Here is a 24805-nt window from a genome sequence, read left to right on the forward strand (position 1 = left end):
ATATGTTCACCCTGTTGTCTTAAGTGAAAAAAAAAGCTGATTACAAAATACTGTGCAGTATAATCCTAATTATAAAAAATTACAGATATATAAAGACAGGCTAAATTATACATCAGAATTCTACTGTGGTTATCTCTGGCCAGTGGGATTATTGATTTTTATTTTCTTCTTTGTGCTTAATTTTCTAAATTTTATCCAGTAAATGGATTAGATTCTTATAAAAAAAAAAGCAGTTGGGCTCTTAATTAGTCAGGTCCCTTATATAATCCTACCCAGCTGACTGACGGGGGGGTGTTACTTGGCTATATGCCAGGTGACAATGCTTCCTTCATCTGTAAACACATTAGCCCAGTAAACTACCAAAAGCAGGGCCTGGTATTGCAAGGTTTGGGTTTTTCATTCACAAAAGATCATTCTCATAACAAGGAGAGGGAAGGATATATTGTTGGTCCGTATCTTTTTGCCTTTGGTGAGAATTTTTGCCAGCTTGCTACTTTGTAATATTACTGTTAGATTACTAACTCCAAGCCACACCAACTAGAAAGAAGAAATTGTAAACTGATGTCAACACTGTCAATCATCAGGTTAAAGAAGAAAAGAGAGAGATACAGGTCAACTCCCAGAGGTAAAAGCGGTAATCAGGTCATGTCCACAGTGGTTGGCCATGAACAAATGTCTTTTGGTGCCCTGCTTGGTGGCAGTAAATCACCAGCAGAGAGGACTGAGAAATACAGGTATTACCTAATTACTACTTATTGTTAACTTGAGTTGAGAATGGGAGGGACTAATCACAGGCCTGTACCCCTGAAACAAATAATACATTATATGTTAGTAAAAAAAAGAAAAGAAGAAAAAAAAAGAAAATGAAAATGAAAGGACTTTGTTGCAAATGTTCGAGTGACGTCTATAGCTGGAGTTGTGAACTATTCATTCACTGCGTTATAAAAATCATCAATTAATTTGGGGCCTGGTAAGAAGAAGAGTTGCCTCTAATCTTTCCCAAAAAATTCCCCTAATTTTTACAAAAGGGAAGTTCTGAATCAAATACGTTATAAACTAAAATCATCATAATTTGCAGAAACCCACAAGCAAAACTTGTTCACCAGAGCTGACTGTATTTGTGCTGACAGGATAACAGAAATCACTCTTTCATTTTGAAGCATAAGGAAGTTAAATGATTTGACTGAGGCCATAGAACTGACTGGTGGCAAAGAAGTGGAACTTACTCTGTTTGATACTTAGATAACTTATCCTGACAGAATGATTAGGATGCAGGACTTTAAAAAATCAGATGGTTCCACACGTGCCATGCCGAGGTTCTTTAATAGATGATTTGGTGAACAGGTAATACCTACCCTAGATATGTCTCAGAATTAAGTACTCTTCCATGATCATGTTGAGATCTCAAGCCAAGTGCTGAAACAAGTTCTTGGTAAAAGCCAACATCTTTTCCTTTTCTCCAGTAAAAATATTTAGTTCTATCTGAAAGTCACTCTGCTGCCTATACACATGCAGGTTTGTCTTCTGTCTGGGTTTGAATTAAAATGACACCAAGTAAACGAGACTGCCACAGCAAGTGACTACAAGCCAAATTAAAACAGTACCACAGAGTTAATGAGTGCTCACGTGTTCTAAACTATCTACAAACTCACTTTCATTTCCCTCCATACAATCATGTTAGCTACACATAAAACTACTACAACATGCTGAATTGAAACTAAAAAATGTCACCCTATTTAACAGAAGGTCAAAAACTCAACATAGAGCTTGTGTGAGTCCATGGCCCATCCACTCTTTTTTTACCATGTCACCTCTGATAATAACTAAATACGTATGTGAATTACAATTAGAAGGTTTTCATATGTGGTATCTAATTTAACCTAAGCAATATATCATAGCCCCCATTTGAAATATGGGGAAACTGTGGTTTTCTGATTGTTACTCATCAAAGATCATACAGTAAATGACAGTCAAACCTGGTGATTATGAGCAATATGGGTCTAAAGAAATTACTCTAAGAATTACTGGCAGAAGGGTTAGTCTGGTGAGGCAGCAAAAAATGTCAGTTCCTGGCCCTTTCAAGGCTTGAAAAATTAGCGGAAGCCACTGAAAGGTAAAGCACATAGCAATGTAATTACATATAGGAGAGGCCTGTGTTGTGAGGCCAACAAAATTATCACAAGAGGATGTATAAAAGTTCAAACCATATGTAAGTATTTATAGATTCCAGAGAATGCACAGTGGTACCAACTTTCCCCAGTTAAGGAAATCAGCCTTAACTCACTCAGTTCAACCTCTGCCTGATCATCTGAGTTCAAGCTATTCCCAGTCTGTACAGGTAAACCTCAGTTTCACCATGACCTATATTCTTGAAAATACATTATAAAAGCAGATCATGGCAGGGCGCCTGGGTGGCTCAGTCGGTTAAGCCTCTGCCTTCGGCTCAGGTCATGATCTCAGGGTCCTGGGATCAAGCCCCACATTGGGCTCTCTGCTCAGCAGGGAACCTGCTTCCCCCTCTCTCTCTGCCTGCCTCTCTGCCTACTTGTGATCTCTGTCTGTCAAATAAATAAATAAAATCTTTAAAAAAAAAGCAGATCATGATAAGTGAATCACATGTATCCTTAACTAAGATTGGGGATCCATCATACCAAAATCAAATTGCAAAATGTATCAAATAGCAAAGCTACAACAATACCAGAATTAAAAATAATAAAAGTCCATGCTAAGTCCTACAAAATTACATAAAACATGCTTTTACCACACAAAGGACAATCTAATATTAAGTATAATCAGAGTACATAAAACATATAACTGGTAAGTTTGGCCTCAAATTCTTTTGGTAGATATAGTAACTAATCAACAGCTGCTTTAATTTCTCAGAGCATAGAAAGTCCTTTATTTCAAATTATCCAGAAGGCCTTAGAAGTTTTAGTTTTTCCTTTTTTATCTAATACATTATAACAAGCAAAGGCACCCAGTCAACAATTTTTTTAAAGACTCCACTTCTTTATTTGACAGAGAGAGCACACAAGCCAGGGGAGAAGCAGTGGGAGAGGGAGAAGCAGACTCCCCACTGAGTGGGGAGCCCAACTCGAGGCCCAATGCCAGGAATCATGACCTGATCCAAAAGTAGACACCCAACCAGCTGAGCCACCCAGATGCCCCTCAGTCAACAATTTTTTTAAAAGATTTATTTATTTGAGAGAGAGAGATGGGAGGAGGCAAAGGGAGAGTGAGAACTTTTTTTTTTTTTGTAAATGGTGTATTTAAACTAACAAGGCAAAGAAAAGAATTCAGATATTTCTGACTTCAAAAGAGATCAATCAGCAATAAGCTAATTTTTTATTTATTTTTATTTTTAAAAAAGATTTTATTTATTTGAGAGAGAGAGACACAGTGAGAGAGGGAACACAAGCAGGGGAGTGGGAGAGGGAGAAGCAGGCTTCCCGCCGAGCATGGAGCTGGATATGGGCCTTGATCCGAGGATCCTGGGATCATGACCTGAGCTGAAGGCAGAGGCTTAATGACTGAGACCCCAGGTGCCTCATAAGCTAATTTTTAAAACCCAACATCGAAACAAACAAATCAAAAAGCACCCAGCAAGCATCTTGTATTTTTTAGCTTGAGGTCTTAGTGTTGACCTATACCTGATAAAACTCTTCCTTTAACTTGACAAGAGTTATGCTTTCCTTCTTTCAGCACCGAAATGAAAGGCAGACATCCCAGATTTATTCACTTCTCACTGGGAAAGCTACAGAGTGTTAGGCCTTATAAAAATACAAACAAAAGAAATGCATCTCCAAGGGAGACAGAAACTTAAGCGGACTCCACGCAAGTGTGAAGCCCAATGTGGGGCTCGATCCCACAACCCTGAGATCTTGACCTGCGCCAAAACCAAGAGTTGAATGCTCAACCAACTGCACCACTCAGGTGCCTTCAGTCAACCATTTTTTGCCAGGCACGTACTTACTACATGCCAGTCACTGTTATACAGTGATGTAAGAATTTGGCTCAAAGCAGAAGGTGCTCAGGGTGTGTTGGATGGGTTGTCTCAAGCTGAAAACCATCTTAAGTGCTATCTCAGCATTTCTCACTTCAGTTCCTCAATTTATTTAAAGATACTGAATTAGTCAATTTTGATCAAAGCAATACCATCAAAATATGTGTCTAAGAGATCTTCTAAAATATAACATGCAATGGAAGAAAAGCATGACTACCAGAATCAGAGAAATCTGGATTCAAATCCTACCCCTGCAACATAATAGCTATTTGGACTTTAAGCAAGTTATTGAACCCTTCTGAGCTTCCACAAATTTTCTCTCCTCTGTACTATGATAATCCCAGCAACCCAGTTTTTCCCTCTTCAACTTATTCTGTACCCACCCTACAAGATAAAACAGGCCAGCTTTTAACACAGTAGTGACACAGGTATCATCACATCTTCAACAAATTAAAGTTCAAGTACTTAGCATGTGAAATTTTTAAAATAAAGTATTCAAATCATAAAGGCAGAAAAAAATGAAAGAATAATCACAAATTATTAAGGTTTATATCTCCACCTTATTCTTAATTTCTTATCATTTTATTTGAGGTATTTATTCCAAAAAGATTTTGAATTGTTATATGGGATTTTTTTCCTTTGGTAAAATCGGAGATAATCAATTAAAAAAAAACTACTATAATGGATTTTCAATCCTTGGAGTCAACTAGCTCAAACCTGTTACTTTATAAAATGAAGGCAAAGCATAGAATAAGATGTAGGATATGGGGCACCTGGGTGGCACAATTGTTAAGCATCCAGCTCTTGGTTTCCGATCAAGTTGTGATCTGCGATCGGCCCCACATCAGGCTCCATGCTCAGTGTGGAGTTTGCTTAAGACTCTGTCTCCCAGGGTGCCTGGGTGGCTTAGTAGGTTAAGCGTCTGACTTCGGCTCTAGTCATGATCTCAGGGGTCCTGGGACTGAGTCCCCTCACCACAACAGGTCATCACTCAGCAGGGAGTCTGCTTGTCTTTCCCTCTCCCTCTGTCCCTCCCCCTGCTTGTCCTTTCTGTTTCAAATAAATCAATCTTAAAAGAAAAGAAGAATATGGAGGATAAATAAAAACGACATTTTAAAAGACTTTTCATGACACAGGAAATCTTCAATATAAAATGCTGAGTAAGGGGCGCCTGGGTGGCTCAGTGGGTTAAAGCCTCTGCCTTCGGCTCAGGTCATGATCCCAGGGTCCTGGGATCGAGCCCCGCATCGGGCTCTCTGCGCGGCAGGGAGCCTGCTTCCTCCCCTCTCTCTCTCTCTCTGCCTGCCTCTCTGCCTACCTGTGATCTCTATCTGTCAAATAAATAAATAAAATCTTTAAAAAAAAAATAAAAAATAAAAATAAAAAATAAAATGCTGAGTAAGAAAAAAGGATTACCGCAATGTACATACAGTATGAGCCAAAACAGTAAAAGCAAGCATAAAAGAACAGGATTTTGCTTCTTCTCTTTATACTATTCTCAATTTCATAATTTTTCCAAAATAAACATATTTATTTTATAATTTAAAATATTCAAAATATTCTATGTTTTAAATGGGATATCTAACTCATAAAATGTTAAGAAAATAGAAATATGTAGGCACTGAGGGGTTTAGTGACTTGCTCACAATCTCACAGCTAAATGGAAACAAAGCCAAGACAACCCAGGCATCAAATCCAAGGCAACTCTCACTGTACCACATGACCTCCAAGACATGAAAACAGTTAAATGTTCACCGGGAATTGCACAGGAAGAACTGGTGAAGAGCTGGAAGCCTGGAACTTTTAAATTTTGTTAGCAATAAATACCTTTTTTGCCTTAAGTTTAAAAAAAAAAGAGTATTCAACATCAATTTCTTTTACCACTACTGTTTTTGTCTCCTCAGATCTACTCACGATGACCTTAAATAGTGCTACAGATTACATTTTATAATACTATTACCAGATTAGAACACAGAGATAAAGCTGAGAACTGACAGCTCCTGATAATCTCCCAGCCTCAAGAGAACAAGGACATCTATTTTGCCACATCTGTCTTTCGAACCCTACACCACACAGTACAATCCTTGGCATACAGTAGGTGATCAATAAATGTTTACTTTATAAAATGTAACTTTTTCCCCCCTCACATTAGCACTAACTACCAGACTTTTAAATATTAGAACAAAAAAAAAAAAACTAGCGACAGTATCATTTAATACTGGGGGTAAGTGTTTACAAGAGAAACAAAGAATTTATCAAACAAATTAATGTTTATAACCAAATGTAAGGGGAACATTTAGGTCAGTAAAATATTTCAAGCACTGTACAAATTAACGGGCATGTTAATTACAATAATTCTTATCTACTGAAATGGGCCTAACCTTTAGCCAGCATTACTTTTTCTGCCTAGCTGGGAGTCTCTGAATGGACTACAAAGCAATAAAGTTATAAAGGTAGCACAAGGGGTACTGGACTAGGACCCAGACCTTAGTCCAAGCTCTTCTAGTAATTAGATATATAATCTTGGGCAAGTTACTTTTTCAACCCTTTTGAATCCCAGTTAACCTATTCATAAAAAGAAAAGAGTTGAAGTACTAATCACCAGAGACCCTTCCAATCTCGAGTTTTAAAAAATGATTCTTATCCACAAAGATTCCACATTCAGATTTTTTCACTGCATCAAACTGGGTATCTTGAATGTTATAGTTTGCTATCTTACTCGATAAGGAAAAGTCAGCATATTTTCTAAGAATATATAAAGATTAGTAGTAACATATATTCTTTTTACCATCTTATATTAGGGACAAAAAGAGAACACAAGAAATGTGAGCATCTGATAATCAGGCCTGCTCTGCCAGGTAGGCTGACAGGAACCATACTGGATTTTACAATATAGACCACAGATACATAAATGCATATACGTCTTTACATAGCACAGATAAATACTTATGTTGATATACATAGAGGTGTGTGAATTTTAAAAATTGTTCCTAATTGTAAAATCAATACTTATGTTAAGAAATTCCAAACAGGGGCGCCTGGGTGGCTCAGTGGGTTAAAGCCTCTGCCTTCAGCTCAGCAGGGAGCCTGCTTCCCTTCCTCTCTCTCTGCCTGCCTCTCTGCCTACTTGTGATCTGTCAAATAAATAAATAAAATCTTAAAAAAAAAGAAATTCCAACAGTACATTAGGCCACATGTGAAGTGCAAATTAAAAAACGTTCCACCCCTCTCCATCCCTCCATTAAGTAGCTACTGTCCACATTTTTCTTGTGTATACTTCAAGGAGTTATCTAAGCGAATTCAAATATGCATATGTGCATGTGTGTATAAATCTTGACCTACTGTTGCCACTTCTTGAATGATGGGGAAAATATCTCAAGCACTGGCTTCATAAACACGTTAAATACATCGAAAGTTGTAGCACAGCTGTATGGTACGAAGTGGTATACGCTTCCGAAGTGTGCGGTGAGTTGAATGTTTAATTTTCTTGCTTGGAGGCATGTGCAGCAGTTGCTCCGAAAGAGCAGTGAGCAAGGAGCCAGACAAGCTGGGTTCTAATCTTAGTTGAGCTTGCCTCAGGCAAGCCATGAAATCTTCCCGTACCTCAGTTTCCGCTTTTGTAAAATTAAGACGATTCGACTAAGATCCCTTCCAACTCTAAAATGTTATAGTTCTAAGATGGCCGTCTGTAACTGTGTTCTCTTGAACTGGTCTTAAGAAATCCGAAGTAAAAAAAAGAGAAGAAAGAAACACCATAGCAACCTCCAGTCTTACAAGAGTACATTTCTATGCGTCACTGACTATCAAGGTATAGTGTGACGAACCTAGGGACATAATTATACTTGAAAGCAAAGTAGTAGATTATTAAAATCGGATAGGTTTTCACAAAGCTTTGATTGACATTTTTCTTTTTTTGGAGGTGGAGGGGGCTGTTGCTGAAACGCTTAGTTTCAGCAATAACCAACCCCCTCCTCCCAAAAACAAGTGTATTATGAAGTTAAAATAATGAAACTGAAAGTTAGACTGAATTTTGTTTTACTCACAGAATATGCTCGGGAGGTGACTAGGGCAGCAAAGATTGGAAAGAATTCCTAGCTAATTTCCTCTTCCGGAAGCTCTTTGGCTCCTATTCTTTCTGCTTCACAAGCCCTTGCCAGGCACACTCCACCCAGCTCAATACCTGCCACACGCATCAGATTGGCGGGGGGGGGGGGGGGGGGGGGGGAGAACGGGGCGGTCCCTTTGATCATTAAAAAAAAAAAAAGTTCTTTGACTCGATTTACCTTAGGGGTCACAGGGTTTAAGACGGCACCCGGCCGCCTGAAGCCACCCACCCACCCACGCCTTCCTTCGGCGCTCCCAGGAACCTGGGCAAGGAGCCGCTGCTGGGCCACCCGCACACGGCCTTCCCGCCCTCCCCCGCAGCGCGGGGCCCGCGGGGAGGGGGGGTTGAGGAGGAGGAAGCCCTTACAGGCAGTACCCACCGCGCTAGGAGAGCCAGCCCGGATCGCCCGCGGCGCCCTGCGCGGTCCGGAGGGGAGGGTCCTGGAGGAGGGGCGGCCCGAGCCCCAATCTGGAAATGCCAACTCCGCTCTGCGGCCGGGCCCCAGCCTAGAAGGAAACGGAAGTCCCTTCGTCTCCCGCAGGCGCACCCACCAGCCCGCCCATCGCCCGGAGAAACCCCGAGTCCAAGGCAGGGCCTCAAACAGACACCGGCCACTGTCGCTCAATCTCACGCCTCCGGCCTCGCCACGGGTACCCCCCCCACCCCCGCAGACTCCTTTTTACCGCCCCCACCCGGGGGATAGCCTCCCGCCCTGCAAGGCCCCTCCTTCTTCCCCTCCGCCATTTTCGAACTTACCCTTCGGGCCCTGGAGTCCTTGAGTAGTGCTGAGCCCTCCCGGGGCGCAGCCAAGGTCCGGCCACTTCCCTGGGCCGGAAGGGGGCAGCCAGGACAATTGAAGCCCTCGTCCCCCCCCCCAACTCCCCCCCCCCCCCAGCTGGAAGCCAGAGCCTGACCTGGCGGATGCGCCTGCGCAGTATGTACTTCGCTGTCCCCGCCCCCCCGCTCAAGCGTTTCCTCTTTACCCTTGAGGTGTTTTTTTCCCACGGCTTTTACCTGCTGGACTCTGGTGTTGACCAGTTGGGGACTAGAGATAAAATTACGGATGAAAAGAGCGAACAAGTTGCGTTCTTACTGTAGATCAGGCAATGTGGTAGGCATATAACGTGTTCTTTGTTGTAATTTTGACAACTCTGTGAGGTAGGCACTCTCTTATTAATCCCATTTTACAGAGGAAATTGAGGCATAGAGAGGATAAGCCCCTCCACCAGCATGCAGCTAATAAATGAGGGAACTGAGATTAAGAATATGGCCTGTGGCCTAGTTGGGAAGGATAAAAGGAAAGAGACATTCATTTGGGACAGCAAGGGGATTGAGAGATAAAGAAAGGGAAAATGAGTAGGAAGAAAGCAGAAGGCAGGGAAAACTGGAAATCTGGTACATAAAATGCTGAGCATATCCTGGATTTATTTCAGGTATGCTGTAAGATTGTCAAAAAGACAAATGAATTTTGTTTCACAAACTTGGGAGCTCCCTTATATGCCAGCGTAGTGACATGAGAGGTTCTCAATGAGTGTTTCATTTAAAGAGGAAGATTATAAATATCACCTCCATCCTCAAATGATGTTGCTCTACTTGAAAAGGGAACTTGGAGGGAGGAGAGAAAAGACTTCTTTCTGATTGTTAGGCTTTTGCTAAATATTACCCTCTCCGATCCTCCTTTACTGTCCTAGCTCTGAGAATCTCACATCTGACTTACTGTGGTAATACAAATTGCAAGCAAATACTTATCTCGTTTAATTCTCAGAGCAATCTTATGAAATATGTAACTACCATCATTTCCATTTTACAGAGGAAGACACTGAGGTTAAGAGAATTTAGGTGGCTTGCCCAAAGTCACACTGTGAGTAGGTGTGGGAGCTGGAACACTGATTCAAACCTAGATCTTCTGATTACAGGTGTGTCTGACCACTACCCTGTCTCCTGGACTGGCCTCTCTATCCCTAGGACTGGTCCCCAGCAGTACAGCCTGTACAAGGCCATGTAAGTTAAACCCTTCAACACTACTTCCCAGATAATGTTAAAACACCTTAGCTCTATGTTCACTCTCCCCTGGATACCCTACTGTCAACTGAAAGACAACCATCCTCAAACTAGGTTAGCAAATGCTTTATTCATTGTCTTACTGGGAACTATAGCCTGGGAAAACAGTCTTTCAGATGGCTCTGAAGAACTGCTCCAAAGCTCAATAGCTACCAGGGATTATATATACAAAAGGGGAAAAGGGTATGCCTGCTTGCAAGCAGCTGTCCAAATACTTGCACATCAAAAGGTATAATTTGTTACAGTTGTAAAAATTAAGGTTTAAAAGAAATTAAGCTTTACTGATTTCCACACAGACACAAGAAAGACCCTTAGGTCATCTTAATACTTTATGTTTCTATCATATCTGATTGTTTAAAAATATTGCTTGCATGTCTCTGCTTAATTGGTTTTCCAGTTCTTTCTGTTTTTGATTCTTCCTTGAGGTCACTTGAGACGGTCACAGAACGCTGTCATCAGTCATCGACTGTAGTTTTATTGCACACTATCCTCTAACAAAATAGAGCTATGAACTGTGCCCCTGCCCACCCCCAGCTTTTCTGCCTTCCATTCATTTACTGAAATGGCTCAAGGGTAGAAAGACTGCCCTTAGTCAAAGCCTCTGATTCCTTTAGCTGAGGGTCATCTCTTCTTCCTATTCTGAACTCTCTTGGCACTTGAATTTTTGTTTTTGGTTTTGTTAGCACCTTTTCAAAGTTGTAATTAAATGTGTATAACATAGGGGCGTCTGGTTGGCTCAGTCAGTGGAGCATGTGACCCTTGATCTTGGGTTGTGAATTCCAGCCCCATGTTGGGCATAGAGATCACTTAAGAAAAAGTATATAACATAAAATTTACCATTTTAACCATTATTAAGTATACATATCAGTGGCATTGAGTACCTTGAGAAATTTTTATCTCACTTGGCACTTGAATTTGTGCCCTTGTTATGGAACACAGTGCTTTCTGTGATGTAATATACCTATTTGTGTACATGTCTTATCTCACCTATACCTGAAGTTCATTTATGGTAAGATCTATGTCTAACTCATTTTTGTAATTCCTCCAAAACTCTTGGAGTCATCTTTAATCCAATCCCCACCTCTTCTATCTCACATCCAATTCATCAGCAAATCCTATCCATCTCAATTTTCAAAATATATCCAGAATCCCACCAATTCACATTGACACCATTATGACCCTGGTCTGTCTGTCTCTTGCACTTTAGCTTCCTCACTCATCTTGCAGCTTACATCCTTGCTCCTCTCCAGTCTATTCACACAGCAGCCAAAGCTATGCTAGTAAGTCAGCTCATTGTAATTTTCATTTATCTGCTCAAAGCCCTCAGTGGCTCTCCATTTTACTCGGGGTAAAAGCCACAGATGTATAATGGCCTACAAAGACGATTGAAGCCAGCCACCAAGATGATCTCTACTGATCTTTACCTCTTGCTCTTCATGCCCTTGGCTAGTTGTCTTCTACAGAGAAGTAGGGCTGACCTGTGTAAACTAATAGAATACTGTGGAAGTGATGGCATATGATTTAAAAGCCTAGGTCATGGGGCGCCTGGGTGGCTCAGTGGGTTAAAGCCTCTGCCTTCGGTTCAGGTCATGATCTCAGGGTCCTGGGATCAAGCCCCTCATCGGGCTGTCTGCTCAGCAGGGAGCCTGCTTCCTCCTCTCTCTCTCTGCCTGCCTCTCTGCCTTCTTGTGATATCTCTCTCCGTCAAATGAATAAATAAAATCTTTAAAAAAAAAAAGCCTAGGTCATAAAAAGCATTGTGGTCTCTGCCTCACTCTGTCTTGGATTGGTTGCTCTGTAGGAAGCCATCTGTTATATCATAAGGATTCTCAAACAGCATGTAGAGAGGCCCACATGGGAAAAACCTGAGTCCTCCCCTTCTTCACATCTACTCCTCCCCCACCACCAACAGACACCAACTTGTCAACCACATGAGTGAGCCACCTTGGAAGAGGATTCTTGAGGCCCAGACTTCTGATGACTGCAACTTCTTGAAACCCAAAGCCAAAACCACCAGCCAAACCACTCTTAATTCCTGTGTATTGCTGTTTTAAATAGCTAAATTTTACTTGTTTTTATTTTTTTCCATAATCTCCATGTCTACCGTGGCCCAAACTCATGACCTTGAGATCAAGAGTCCCGTGTTCCACTGACTAAGTCAGCCAGGTACCCCTTAAATAGCTAAATTTTAGGCAATTTGTTACTCAACAGTAAATTACTAATACAAAGGCTCTACACAGTCAGGGTCCTTTGTCCCTTTATGTCTTCATCTCCTAGTCTTTCCCCTATTCCTTTAGCTTTCCTGCCTCAGGGCCTTGGCACTTGCTATTCACTCTGCATGGAACACTTCCCCCAGATTTTTCCATGGCTTGTCCTTCAAGTCTTTGCTTAATTGTCACCCTCTCAAAAAAGAAAATTATCGCCTTCTCAATAAGGCCTACCATGACCACCATATCTAAAATTACAACTTCTCTCATAGCGTTCTCAATCTCTCCTGCTCTACTTTTTTTCCCTCCATGGCATCTATCACTTTGGAACGTACTGTATGGTTATTTTTTTTTAAAGATTTTATTTATTTAACAGACAAAGATCACAAGTAGGCAGAGAGGCAGGCAGAGAGAGAGGAGGAAGCAGGCTCCCCGCTGAGCAGAGAGCCCGAGGTGGGGCTCGATCCCAGGACCCTGAGATCATGACCTGAGCCGAAGGCAGAGGCTTTAACCCACTGAGCCACCCAGGCGCCCCCTGTATGGTTATTTTTTTAAAATATTTTATTTATTTATTTGAGAGAGAGAGAAAGAAAATGAGTGGTGGGGAGGGGCAGAGGGAGAGGGAGAAGCAGACTTCCTGCTGAACAGGGAGCCCTAAGTGGGGCCCTGTCCCAGTACCTGGAGATCATGAACCTGAGCTGAAGGCAGACATTTAACTGACAGAGCCACCCAGGCACTCCAATTATTTTCTTTATTGTGTTTATTTGTTGTATATCTCCTACCAACCCCTACTAGACTGTAAGCTCCAAGAGGACAGGAATTTTTCTTTTGTTCACTGATCTAGCCCAAGTACTTAGAATAGTGTCTGGCACAGTGTAGCTACTCAGAAGTTAGTTATTGAATGAGTGACTAAAAACTTCATAAACACGCCAGACCCTTGGAAAATATTTGTTAGGTGATTTGTCATTTGGGAGATGTGAACAGCAAAGGCAGACATAGCTGAGGTATGGTGTTTAGGTTTTATACGAAGGGACACAGGAGGTGTGAAGTTAGAAAAATACAATCTTTGGAGAGGTTACTCTTGTCTGTACAAGGATGTTTTGTTTTAATTGTTTTTGGTCGAGGAGAAGGAATATTTAGAGAGGAAAAGTACAAAGGTATATTAGCTTGGACCATCTGAATTGCCAATGTTAGACCATTGCCAAATACTCCAAGCAGCAGTTTAATGGCAAAAGGGAAAAAGATAGCATAAAGATGCAGCAGAAATGAGAAAGAGATAGAATCAAGAATGAGTAGTAGCATTAACCTTGAATGGGAAAAAGGATACATCCTTAGAGGCTAAAAGTGATGAGATGTAGGTAAGTAGAGAAGAATCTAGAGGGTGATCATCACACCTCAATGGCAGCTGGATTCTGTGGAAAATAACATATGTAGTTATCTGCTGGGAAGAACAGCCAAAGTTTAGCACTATAACGCTTTCTGGAAATGCAGTTTTAAGTGAAAGTCCAACTAAATAGAGAGCAGAATTGTTTACAGTGAAGGAAGGTGGGGTGAGCCCTGACTTCCAGGCATTGCCCTCAGAGCTATATACCTTCTGGCAGGAAGGAGTACACACCTGCATAGGATTACTCTTTTTTTTTTTTTAAGATTTTATTTATTTATTTATTGAAGAGAGAGACAGTGAGAGAGAGCATGAGCGAGGAGAAGGTCAGAGGGAGAAGCAGACCCCCCGTGGAGCTGGGAGCCCGATACGGGACTCGATCCTGAGACTCCTGGATCATGACCTGAGCCGAAGGCAGTCATCCAACCAACTGAGCCGCCCAGGCATCCCATAGGATTACTCTTGACTCATCACCAGAGAATAGCCTCCGTGAAGGTCATTCATGCTGAACAGTGTCTATTAGCAGCACTTCCCCTCAGTCTCCTGACTTTTGCTCAGGTATCTTGATTGCTAACCTCTCCCTCCCTCCTTGCTGCCAGAAAGATGGCTACTGTAATTTCCTCTCTTTGAGCAGTCACAAAGATGCCTGCCCTTATCTCGTGCCCACAAAACTAGCATCTCCAGCCAGCCCTCTCTTTTTTCCTTTGCTTTTATCCTCCAGGACTCAGTCATACAGAAGAGACTTTTTGCTTGTTTGGAGTAGGGACTGAAGAGCTCACTCTCAACTTAAGCTAATGGAAAATTCTGCCCAGGTTTCTAATCTATTCCTATGGTTATACACAATGTTTTTAGTCTGCAAAAGTCCAACAACAGTGTCAAGGTCAGGATATTGTCATGGTGTGTCTGGTCCAGGACCAGACACATGGTTGAGGTCCAGGAGAGGCGCTAGCATGTTGGAGGTGTCATCACCCAGGATGATAGTGGGATTTGTGTTTAGGGAGGAAGACTGAACCAAAGGCCACAGATGTCAATAGATGTGAGGAAGTGTCCTGAATATAGATAGATACTAATTGTTAGCACTTACTGAGAGTTTACCATATGCTAGGCACTATCTAAAGTCTCTCATAATCCTCTCAGTAATCCTATAAGTTAACTCTTCTTTTTATTCTCATCTTGACTCGGAACCTAAAATGGTGCCTGCCATATGGTAGGTACTCAAGCCAGATCAGGTCACTCCTCTGCCTAAACCCCTGCGATGGCATCTCACTTGGTAGAGGCAAGCACAGAGTGCTGTGGGAATCTAGAGGAGCGCTCTAGAAGCGTGGGAGGGAGGAGAAGAGTGAATCAGAGCTGGCTCTACACGGACTTCAGTCTTGAAGGACAACCAAGATTTAGCTAGCTGAGGAGGTGGGAGAAGGGCATTCTAAGACAGTCAGCAGACGCGCTGACTCATGGAGGTGGAACAAAACAACATGTAGCTGGAGAATGGCAGTTAGTGGAGAATGGCCAGAGTGTAGCCGCTAACATTTACTGAGTATTTTTATGTTCACAATGTGTTCAGATCATCAGTTAGATGATCACATTTAATCATCATGCAGCTCCTGGAAAGTGATGTTATTATCCCCATTTCATAGGTAAGAAAACGGACAGAGAGGTTAGGTTGCCCAAGGTCTCCAAACTAGCAAGCCGGAGGTGTGGGTGGGTGGTGATTGGGGGGGATGGATGGAGCCTGACAGGAGAGCTGTGGCTCTGGTAGTCAGGGCCCAGATAAAATCCTTGTATATTAGTCTACTCGAGCTGCCATAACAAAATACCACAGACCATGTGGCTTACACAACAGAAATTTGTTTTCTCACAGTCTTTGAGGCTTAAAGTCTGAGTTCAAGGTGTTGGCAGGTTCAATATCTGAGGTCTGTCCTCTAGGCTTGCAGATGGCCGTCTTCTCTCTGTGTCTTCCCCCTTGGTGTGTCTGCCTCCTAATCTCTTCTCAATGAAGACATCTGTCATATTGGATTAGGGCACACCCTAATCACCTCGTTTTTAAACTTAATTGCCTCTTCAAAAGCCTTATCTCCAAATGCAGTCACATTCTGAAGTACTGGGGGTTAGGACTTCAACATGAATTTTGGGGAGAATACAGTCCAGTCTCTAACACCTTGCACGGCATGTTATATCATTTGGCCTTTATCATGTAAGTCAATGGTTCCCAAACCTGAGGGTGAGCCAGAATCACTTGAACACCGATTTTGTTTTTTTAACAGAGAAAGGTAATACAAGCCGGGAGTGGAGCCTGATGCAGGCTTCAATTCCAGGACCCTGGGATCATGACCTGAGCTGAAGGCAGACACTTAACAACTGAGCCACCCAGGTGCCGCCACTTGAACAGCTTTTTGACAGTACTAATTCTTGGATACTCCCCACTCCTGTGATTCGGAGTCAGTAAAGCTAAGCCATGTTTGGTGGAAATGTAAAGCTTCGCCACAGGCTCCAGCTGATTTTAGTGCTGTGTCTATCTGGGCTATGTTTTAGGGAAATCAATTCCAGGCTGATTAGAGACAGAAATGTGAAAGGCAAAACTTTGACATTTTTTCAAATTTTATTGTTACTATTTTTTTAATCAGGAGAAAGAGATAGAGGGAATGCTCGAGTGGAGGGAGGGACAGAGGGAGAGTGGGAGGGGAAGCAGTCCAGGAGCTCATGATGTGAGCCCAAACCAAGTCTGATGGTTAACCAAGTCACCCAGGTGCCCCAAAACTTTGACATTTTAAAGAAAATACAAGAGAGGGTGCCTGGGTGGCTCAGTCAGTTAAGCGTGTATCTTCAGCTCAGGTCAGGATCCCAGGGTCCTGGATCAAGCCCCACATTGTTGTCAGGATCCCTGCCTGCTTCTCCCTCTGCTCCTCTTCCTTGCTCCTGCTTTCTCTCTCAAATAAATATAATGTTTAAAAACTAAAATATAAGAGAGTATAATTTCATTATAGGGTAGGAAATGATTTTTAGACCAGTGGTTTTCATGCTGTTTGCTCTCATATCCCTCAAAGAATTTTGAAAAAACATGTTTTTCAACATGTAACAGTTTTACATGTTAATGTGACATAAAAATGTTTTCATTTTAAGTTAAGATACTTACAAAGGCTGTAATTTCCAAGGTAACATAAATGGTGACATAAAAGCCAAATCTATCATTATTTTAAATGAATTCTAAGTACCATAGTGGTTTGATACCCAACATCATCCATATGAAAGTTAAAGGGATAAGATCTTCTTTAATAGCCAGAAAATTTTTATCTATTTTTGTCTTTAATTCATTTTTCCTTTCCACTTCTCCCATAGAATATTATCTTAGGTGATATGTTTTTATGCTTAGAGTCCTTTATTGATCACTCTATCATTTCTTTTTTTTAAAGATTTTATTTATTTATTTGACAAAGAGAGATCATAAGTAGGCCGAGAGGCAGGCAGAGAGAGAGAGCGAAGCAGGCTTCCTGCTGAGCAGAGAGCCCGATGCGGGGCTCAATCCCAGGACCCCAAGATCATGACCTGGGCCGAAGGCAGAGGTCCAACCCGCTGAGCCACCCAGGCACCCTATCACTCTATCATATTCCTTTGCACAAAAATGTGAATATAAAACAATTTTTTAGCAAGTGTCCTATAAACATTTTTAGCTATTAAAAAAATTTCTCTGGATTGAGTTATTTGTAACTGTTATTATTGGTATAAAATTGGTCAAAACATAAATTTTTTATACATTTTGATAAATTAATGGAAAACATAAAAGTCAAATTTTATTGGAAATGCACCCTTGAATGAGATGGACTGTTTTTTGTCCCCTCCAGTGTACATATGGGTGGATGAATACAACCTGTTGCTAGAATGAGAGTTCAGTTTCAATTCTGTTTTTGTTTTTATGATGCACTGAGAAAATTGTTCAAACATGTAAGCATCTAAAAATATAATAGTATTGTAATAGCATCGTAATTTAATTTTTGAGCTCTTTCTGAGTTGTTTGCCAAAAATCACATAATGATCTATCAGAAATGTCTTTTTATGATCTCTTGTCTGGCTACTTGATTAGATTTTCCTTCAAATTTGTTGAAAGCAAAGGATTGGAAACCATGTGACTTGTAAAAGGATTTGTTACTCATTCACTAGAGTTATTCAATTTCTCACCTTCTAGGAACTATACCAAAAAGGCTTTTTAGATGACTAGTAACTGTACCTCTTTACTTTTTCATTGAGTGTAACTTATTTAACCTGATATACTCAGAAAGTGTTGGAAAAATTAAAATATTAATTTGAATGTATATTTGCCAATTTAGTATTTTAAAATAAATATTTCTGTTTCTTCTTGAGCTTTTTTTTTTTTTTTTTTTTTAGATTTTATTTATTTACTTGACAGAGATCACAAGTAGATGGAGAGGCAGGCAGAGAGAGAGAGAGAGAGGGAAGCAGGCTCCCCGCTGAGCAGAGAGCCCGATGTGGGACTCGATCCCAGGACCCTGAGATCATGACCTGAGCCGAAGGCAGCGGCTTAACCCACTGAGCCACCCAGGCGCCCCTCTTCTTGAGCTTTAAATATTTTTTCATCAAAAGCTTTTGATGTTACTGATCAGAGTTTATTCAATTTACAGAAAATGCCCACTATATAATCTAACTGGCAGTCAGTCCTCTTCATCATAAAAAAAAAGTCAAATGAGACTTATTTTGTTTTAAAAAGTCTGACTTTTTTTTTTCAATTCAAATAAAAATGTATTAATGCCTTCCTTGTAACAACTATCTCAATTCTGCATTCTCATTCTAAGATAGATGAGGCTGAGCCTTGCCATGAATTTGTTGCCTAGATGAAATAAGGCACTGCCACCCTCAGTATTTCTTACCACAGTTCTCATTGCTTTGTTCTCATGGACCTGTGTCTCAGAAGCAGAAAAAGACACAAGACTTTGACTAGAGGAAGCTTCCTCAACATCTACTTGTTTTAAACAAGTAAAGAAATTGATAGAATTGTACACAAATGTCCATATCCTTGACACCTAGATTCTACAATTGGCATTTTGCTGTGTTCACTTTAATTCCGCTTTTTCTATCTACCCATTGCTCTATCCATTGTTGGGGTAGAAGACCTACCTTTGCCTTATGGTCCTTCTAAGTGGACTTAGAATCAAATTGTCATGAGACAGATTGCCAGGAGAAAACCAAATTTAATAGACGTATGTATAGTAAACCTACAGACCTGAAAATTCCAAAGACAGTGAGGCAACATGAAGCTTATGTGAACTAAGGAGAGGTCTGAGGATACAAAGAGAAGGCCATTAGCAGGAAGGTGAAGGGAGATGTTTAGAAAAGCAAGGTTGTTCTATTATGCAGTTAAGTTCCTTACATAAAGGGGAGTCTCTGTTAATAGCATTCTTCCTGGGGCACCTGGGTGGGTTGGTTGGTTGGGCCTCTGCCTTCAGCTCAGGTCGAGATCCAGGAGTCCCAGGATCAGCCGCAGTGGGCTCCCCACTGGCAGGGAGCCTGCTTCTCTCTCTGCCCCTCCCCCTACTTGTGTACTCTCTCTCACTCGTGTTCTCGCTCTATAGATAAATGAAATTTTAATTTTTTAAAAAAGATTGATTTTATTTATTTGACAGTGAGAGATACACTGAGAAAGGGAACACAAGCAGGGAGAGTGGGAGAGGGAGATGCAGGCTTCCCACTGAGCAAGGAGCCTGATATTGGGCTTGATCCCAGTGACCTGAGCTGAAGGCAGATGTGTAATGGCTGAGCCACCCAGGAGCCCATAAATGGAATCTTTAAAAAACACACACACACACACACACACACACAAAACTCTCTTCCTGGTACAGGCTCTGCTTTCCAATGTAAATTTAGGCCATTTGGGGGGACCTAGAGAGCTTTTCCTGCATCTCCTTTTGATTACTTTTAAATCAAAATAATCTTTATGCCAAAGTGGCCCATCTTGGGGCAGCCTGCCCCGGACCCCTGGACCTTCCATTAACCCATGTTATGTTTTTATGCATTTTGAAGTAAGTTTCAGACATTGGTACACTTCACTCCTGAAAACTTCAACATGCATATTATTTGCTCTTGTGTTTTTTTGTTTGAAGTAGGCAGTCTTCATTCCCACCCCAGAAGCAACCACTGTTCTGACTGTTCTCACTAACAATTCATTTTCCCTGTTCTGTAATTTCATATAAGTATAGTATGTACACTTTTATTTTTTTTAATGATTTTATTTATTTGAGAGAGAGAGAGAGAGAGAGCATGAGAGGAGAGAAATCAGTGGGAGAAGCAGACTCCCCGCCGAGCAGGGAGTCCGATGTGGGACTTGATCCCAGGACTCTAGGATCATGACCCGAGCCGAAGGCAGTTGCTTAACCAACTGAGCCACCCAGGCACCCCTAGTATGTACACTTTTAACAGCAATATTTTTATTTGTCCCTTTGGCTCACCAAACATTTTATATTTAGGGGAATGAACAATACTAAGGTTCAGACTGGGGAAAAGGAATATAGGCGTTCATGAAAGGAAAGGAGGAAATGGAGACCCGGAGTGAGGCCACCACACAAGCATTCTGAAACATTTCTTTTAGGAAAGAATAGATATGGCAACTGAGGATCTAGAAATTAATTTCTTCAAAGCTGTCCATACTCTTAAACACCTTAAAAGTCTTCACATACCTTCAGGGAATATATACCCTAGACTGAAGATCACTGTCCTAGACAAGGTGCATAAAGGACAACTGTAAAAGAAAAAGAATTAGTAAATTCGATTGTGTTAAAGATTCAAACTTTTACATAAGAATAGACACCATAAACAAAGAGAAGAGACAAGATATTTACAACATGTAAGAAATTCGTAATTGGCATCCAGAATAAAAAGAGCTGCTTCTTGGGGTGCCTGGGTGGCTCAGTCAGAAGAGCATGAGACTCTTGATCTTGGGGTTTTTAGTTCAAGCCCTATGTTGAGTGTAGAGGTGACTTGACTAAATAAAACTTAAAAAAAAACCTGCTTTTTAAAAAAGATTTTATTTATTTATTTGACACAGAGAGAGAGAGATCACAAGTAGGCAGAGAGGCAGGCAGAGAGAGAGGGGGAAGCAGGCTCCCCGCTGAGCAGAGAGCCCGATGAGGGGCTCGATCCCAGGACTCTGAGACCATGACCTGAGCTGAAGGCAGAGGCTTAACCCACTGAGCCACCCAGGCACCCCAAGACCTGCTTTTTTTTTTTTTAATTAAAGATTTTATTTATTTATTTGACAGAGATCACAAGTAGGCAGAGAGGCAGGCAGAGAGAGAGGAGGAAGCAGGCTCTCCACGGAGCTGAGAGCCCGATGCGGGGCTCGATTCCAGGACCCTGGGATCATGACCCATGACCCAAGCCAAACGCAGAGGCTTAACCCACTGAGCCACCCAGATGCCCCAAAACGTGCTTTTTTAAAAAAAAGATTTATTTATTTATTTGAGAGAAAGCGTGCTTGGGGGTAGGGAGAGACAGAATCTCAAGCAGATTCCCTACTGTGCACAGAGCCCTATGTAGGGCTCTATCTCTTGATCCATGAGATAACAACCTGAGCTGAAACCAAGAGTCAGATACCCAACCCACTGAGCCACCCAGGTGTCCTGAGATCTGCTTCATAAAGAAAAAAGATTCTCGGCCTTTTGGCTAAGATCAAGTGTAGAAAAAAGATTAAAGACAAACAGCTTAACAGAAAAATGAACAAAAGATAAAAGTAGATAATACATACAGTAAAATATAGCTAATATGAAAATATGTTTATGGTGCCTGGCTGGCTCAGCTGGAAGAACATGTGACGCTTGATCTCAGGGTGGGGAATTGAAGACCCACATTGGGTGTAGAGAATACTTAAATAAACTTTAAAAAAAAGAAAATATGTCCAATTTCACTAGTAATCAGAGATATGCAGATTAAAATAATAAAAACCCAAGAGAAATGAAAACATATATATGCAAAAATACTTGCCAAGAATGTTCATAACAGCCTTATTCACAATAGCCCCAAACTGAAAAGAGACTAGGTGTCTATCACCAGAAAAATGGATCAACAAACTGTGTCATATTCATACAATGGAATTCTACTCAGTGACAATAAGGAGCAAACTAGGGGTGCCTTGGTGGCTCAGTTGGTAGAAGCATCTGCTTTCTGCTCAGATCATGGTCCTGGAGTCCTGGGATGGAGTTCCACTTTGGGCTCTCTGCTCAGTGGAAAGCCTCCTTCTCCCTCTCCCTCTGCCGCTCCCCTGCTTGTGCCTTCTTGCTCTCTCTCTCAAATAAATGAAGTCTTAAAAAAAACAAACTAGTGATAGAGGCAGCCGCATGTATTAATCTCAAAAACATGCTGAGTGAAAGAAATTGTCCACCAAAAAAGTGCATATTATGTCTAGAAGAGACAAAACTAATCATGAAAAAACCAATCAGAGCAGTGGTTACCTGGTGGAAGTGGGAGCAGGGGTTGGCCTGGAGGGGAATTAGGGAGCTTTCTAGGGGTGATGGTAATGTTCTATATTTTTATAGAGGTCTGGCTTACATGTGTGTGTGCATTTGTTAGAACTCAGCAAATATATATTCATGGTTTGGGCATTCTACTGTGTATATATTTTACCTTAAAAATCTGTAAGCAAATGTTGAACTCTCGTAAACGATATGCATGCTGAAGTATTTAGAGGTGAAGTATAAAGATGTTTTCAATTTACTTTCAAATACATAACAGAATATGATAAAGGGATGGATAGATACATGATAAATATGACAAAATGTTCATGTAGCTACCACCCGAGTTCACTGCATAATTTTTTAAACGTTATGTTTAAATTTCTTTTCGTAATACAGTGTTAGGAAAAAAGCAGTAATGAGATACTGTCTTACACCCATCATTGGCAGAAACAAGAACTGATAGTGTTCTGTGAAGATGTGGTAAAATATGGTGGAAGTAGAAACTGGTATGACCACCTTGGAGAGTAATATAACAATCTCGAATAAAGCTAAAAATGCTCATATTTTATGACTTAGAAATTCCACTTCTAGCATATAACCTACAGTTTCATGTGCCCAGCCAGATATGTGCAAAATATTCTTTGCAGCATGGTTCCTCCCCCTAATTTTTTATTTTGAAATAGTTTAAGATATTAAGTTGTAAGAATCATACAACGAATACCTATATACCCTTTATAAATTGTTAGCATGTTGCCACATTTGCTTTATCTATGTGTAAATATACATTATTTTTTTTCCTGAATCACTTGAGAGTAAATTGCATGGATTCCCTGAATACTTCAGCATGTATTTCCTTGTTTTTTTTTTTTAAATAAAGACCTTTAAAAATATGAAATGCTTCACGAATTTGCACGTCATTCTTGTGCAGAGGCCAAACTCAATCTTCTCTGTATCGTTCCAATTTTAGTATACGTGCTGCTGAAGTGAGCACAGCATGTGTTTCCTAAAGCAGAAGCATTCTTCTACATAACCACAATACAATGATCCCACTCAGGACATTTTAACATTGATTATAACACTATTATCTGATTTATAACCCATATTCAGATATCTCTAATTACTGTAATCATGTCTTTTAGAGGTGTTTAAAACTTCATCGAGAATCCACTCAAATGTCACAGATTGTATTTAGTTGTCACTTCATTTAGTCTCCAGTAAAGTTCCACAGCCGCCTTCTTGGTGCCTTTCAGGACATTGACTTTTGAAGAGCCTAGGCAAATTGCTTTGTGGAATGTCCTTTCGTTTGGATTTGCAACATTTTAGAAAAGGGGAGCCAATTAGATTCTAAGCCCCTCAGTTAGTGTCAGAAACAGCAACAGCTTCCACTGGGTAGAAGGAGCAGACCTTGTCAGTGGAATCAACTGTAGCCTCAACCAGTCATGCTTTGGATATAATCACAGCTTGGCTGTGTGGAATGGCTCAAGGCTTGTCAAGCGTACACAGGAGACAAGGCCTGACTGATCTGGCTGGTAAAAAGACACCAAGTCACTTCAAGACTTAGACATTTTAGTAAGTAGACAGCAAAAAGTGAAGTAAGTCTAAGTTGCCTGCTCGCCATGATCCTTGTTCCACATACTAAAAAGGACAACACCGAAACAACGGTGTTCCAGTATTGCAGAGGACCCCATTCTAGGCTGCCACTAAGGGGTTTTATATTCTGCAGCTCTATTCCAAAGGCACAGGAGAGAGAGCTTCATATCCCATCAAAACCAGGGAGGTAATGAGAAACTGTCTCATGACAGTCTCCCAGGAAATATAGGGAGTTGACTGAGAGACAACCTCCTTACAGACCTCCTGTGCTCTTGTATTTCAGGAGGCTCACAAGGCATTCCGCCACAACTCAGATAGTTCAAGCCTTTGCCTGTGTGGATATGTGCAATGTCACCACAGGAGAGCTATTTCCGTAATAAGGCTATTTCTCTATTGACAATGACTAGAAACAGTAACAGCAGTGGCCTTGAGTGAATACAAGGACTCAGGCCTCTCTTGCATGATCTGGCATTGACCTGGATCAATCATGATTTGGAGGAAATCCAAGTTCAGATTTTTTAGGTAACTGGATATATTAGGTTAGTTCCTAGAATCTTTATGTTGTCCTAGAAATAGATTCACTTCCCTTTGCCACACTGCCAAGGGAGAGAAGGGATTAGTGGTAGTTCACAAGTTTGGCTACTATGTCAATTGCAGTACATTTTACTTTTTATTATTTTGTCCTTTGTAGAGCAGAGGCTCCATTTTCTAAATTCTTTGGGTTTTCTTTAGAAATTCCTAAGCAAAGCTCTCTGTGTTAAGGGAAGAGCTCTTAACTGGTGTTTGGCTCTAAATTATAGTCACAGCAAGGTTTCTGTCCAGAGAAAGAGCTCACTAAGTCAACACTTCTACTTCAGGATGGTGTCTGAACAAGGCCCATTTCTGTTTGGGTATGCCGCATGTTACAAGGCATTAAGAAAAATTAAGACTAACATTCAGAAAGTCAATAACCCACAGGAAGCCTGTGGACTATTTTCAACATAACATATTAGAAGCCTGAGAAAA

General features: G+C 41.0%; 2 protein-coding genes and 1 non-coding gene across 5 annotated transcripts in view; 1 reads left to right on the top strand and 2 right to left on the bottom strand.

The window, feature by feature from the left end:
- Positions 1-8614, bottom strand: part of XIAP (X-linked inhibitor of apoptosis) — a 59380-nt gene extending 50766 nt beyond the window's left edge. For 2 of the 3 annotated variants that reach the window (XM_047715198.1, XM_047715200.1), the window contains exon 1: positions 8488-8614. The gene's annotated coding sequence lies outside the window, so the exon portion shown is untranslated. The remainder of the gene's footprint in view (positions 1-8487) is intronic. The other variant, XM_047715199.1, reaches the window with a different exon arrangement.
- LOC125091434 (uncharacterized) overlaps positions 7682-24805 on the top strand; it is a 67841-nt gene continuing 50717 nt past the window's right edge. The window contains exons 1-3 of the mRNA XM_047715096.1: positions 7682-7691; positions 8292-8758; positions 10025-10109. Coding sequence (XP_047571052.1) covers positions 7682-7691; positions 8292-8758; positions 10025-10109 — 562 coding nt within the window. The remainder of the gene's footprint in view (positions 7692-8291; positions 8759-10024; positions 10110-24805) is intronic.
- LOC125092498 (U6 spliceosomal RNA) lies at positions 23094-23201 on the bottom strand. Its single transcript, XR_007124960.1, has one exon. It is a non-coding gene; the product is annotated as a U6 spliceosomal RNA (small nuclear RNA).

This window comes from Lutra lutra, chromosome X (assembly GCF_902655055.1).
Source record: "Lutra lutra chromosome X, mLutLut1.2, whole genome shotgun sequence".
Taxonomy (NCBI): Eukaryota; Metazoa; Chordata; class Mammalia; order Carnivora; family Mustelidae; genus Lutra; species Lutra lutra.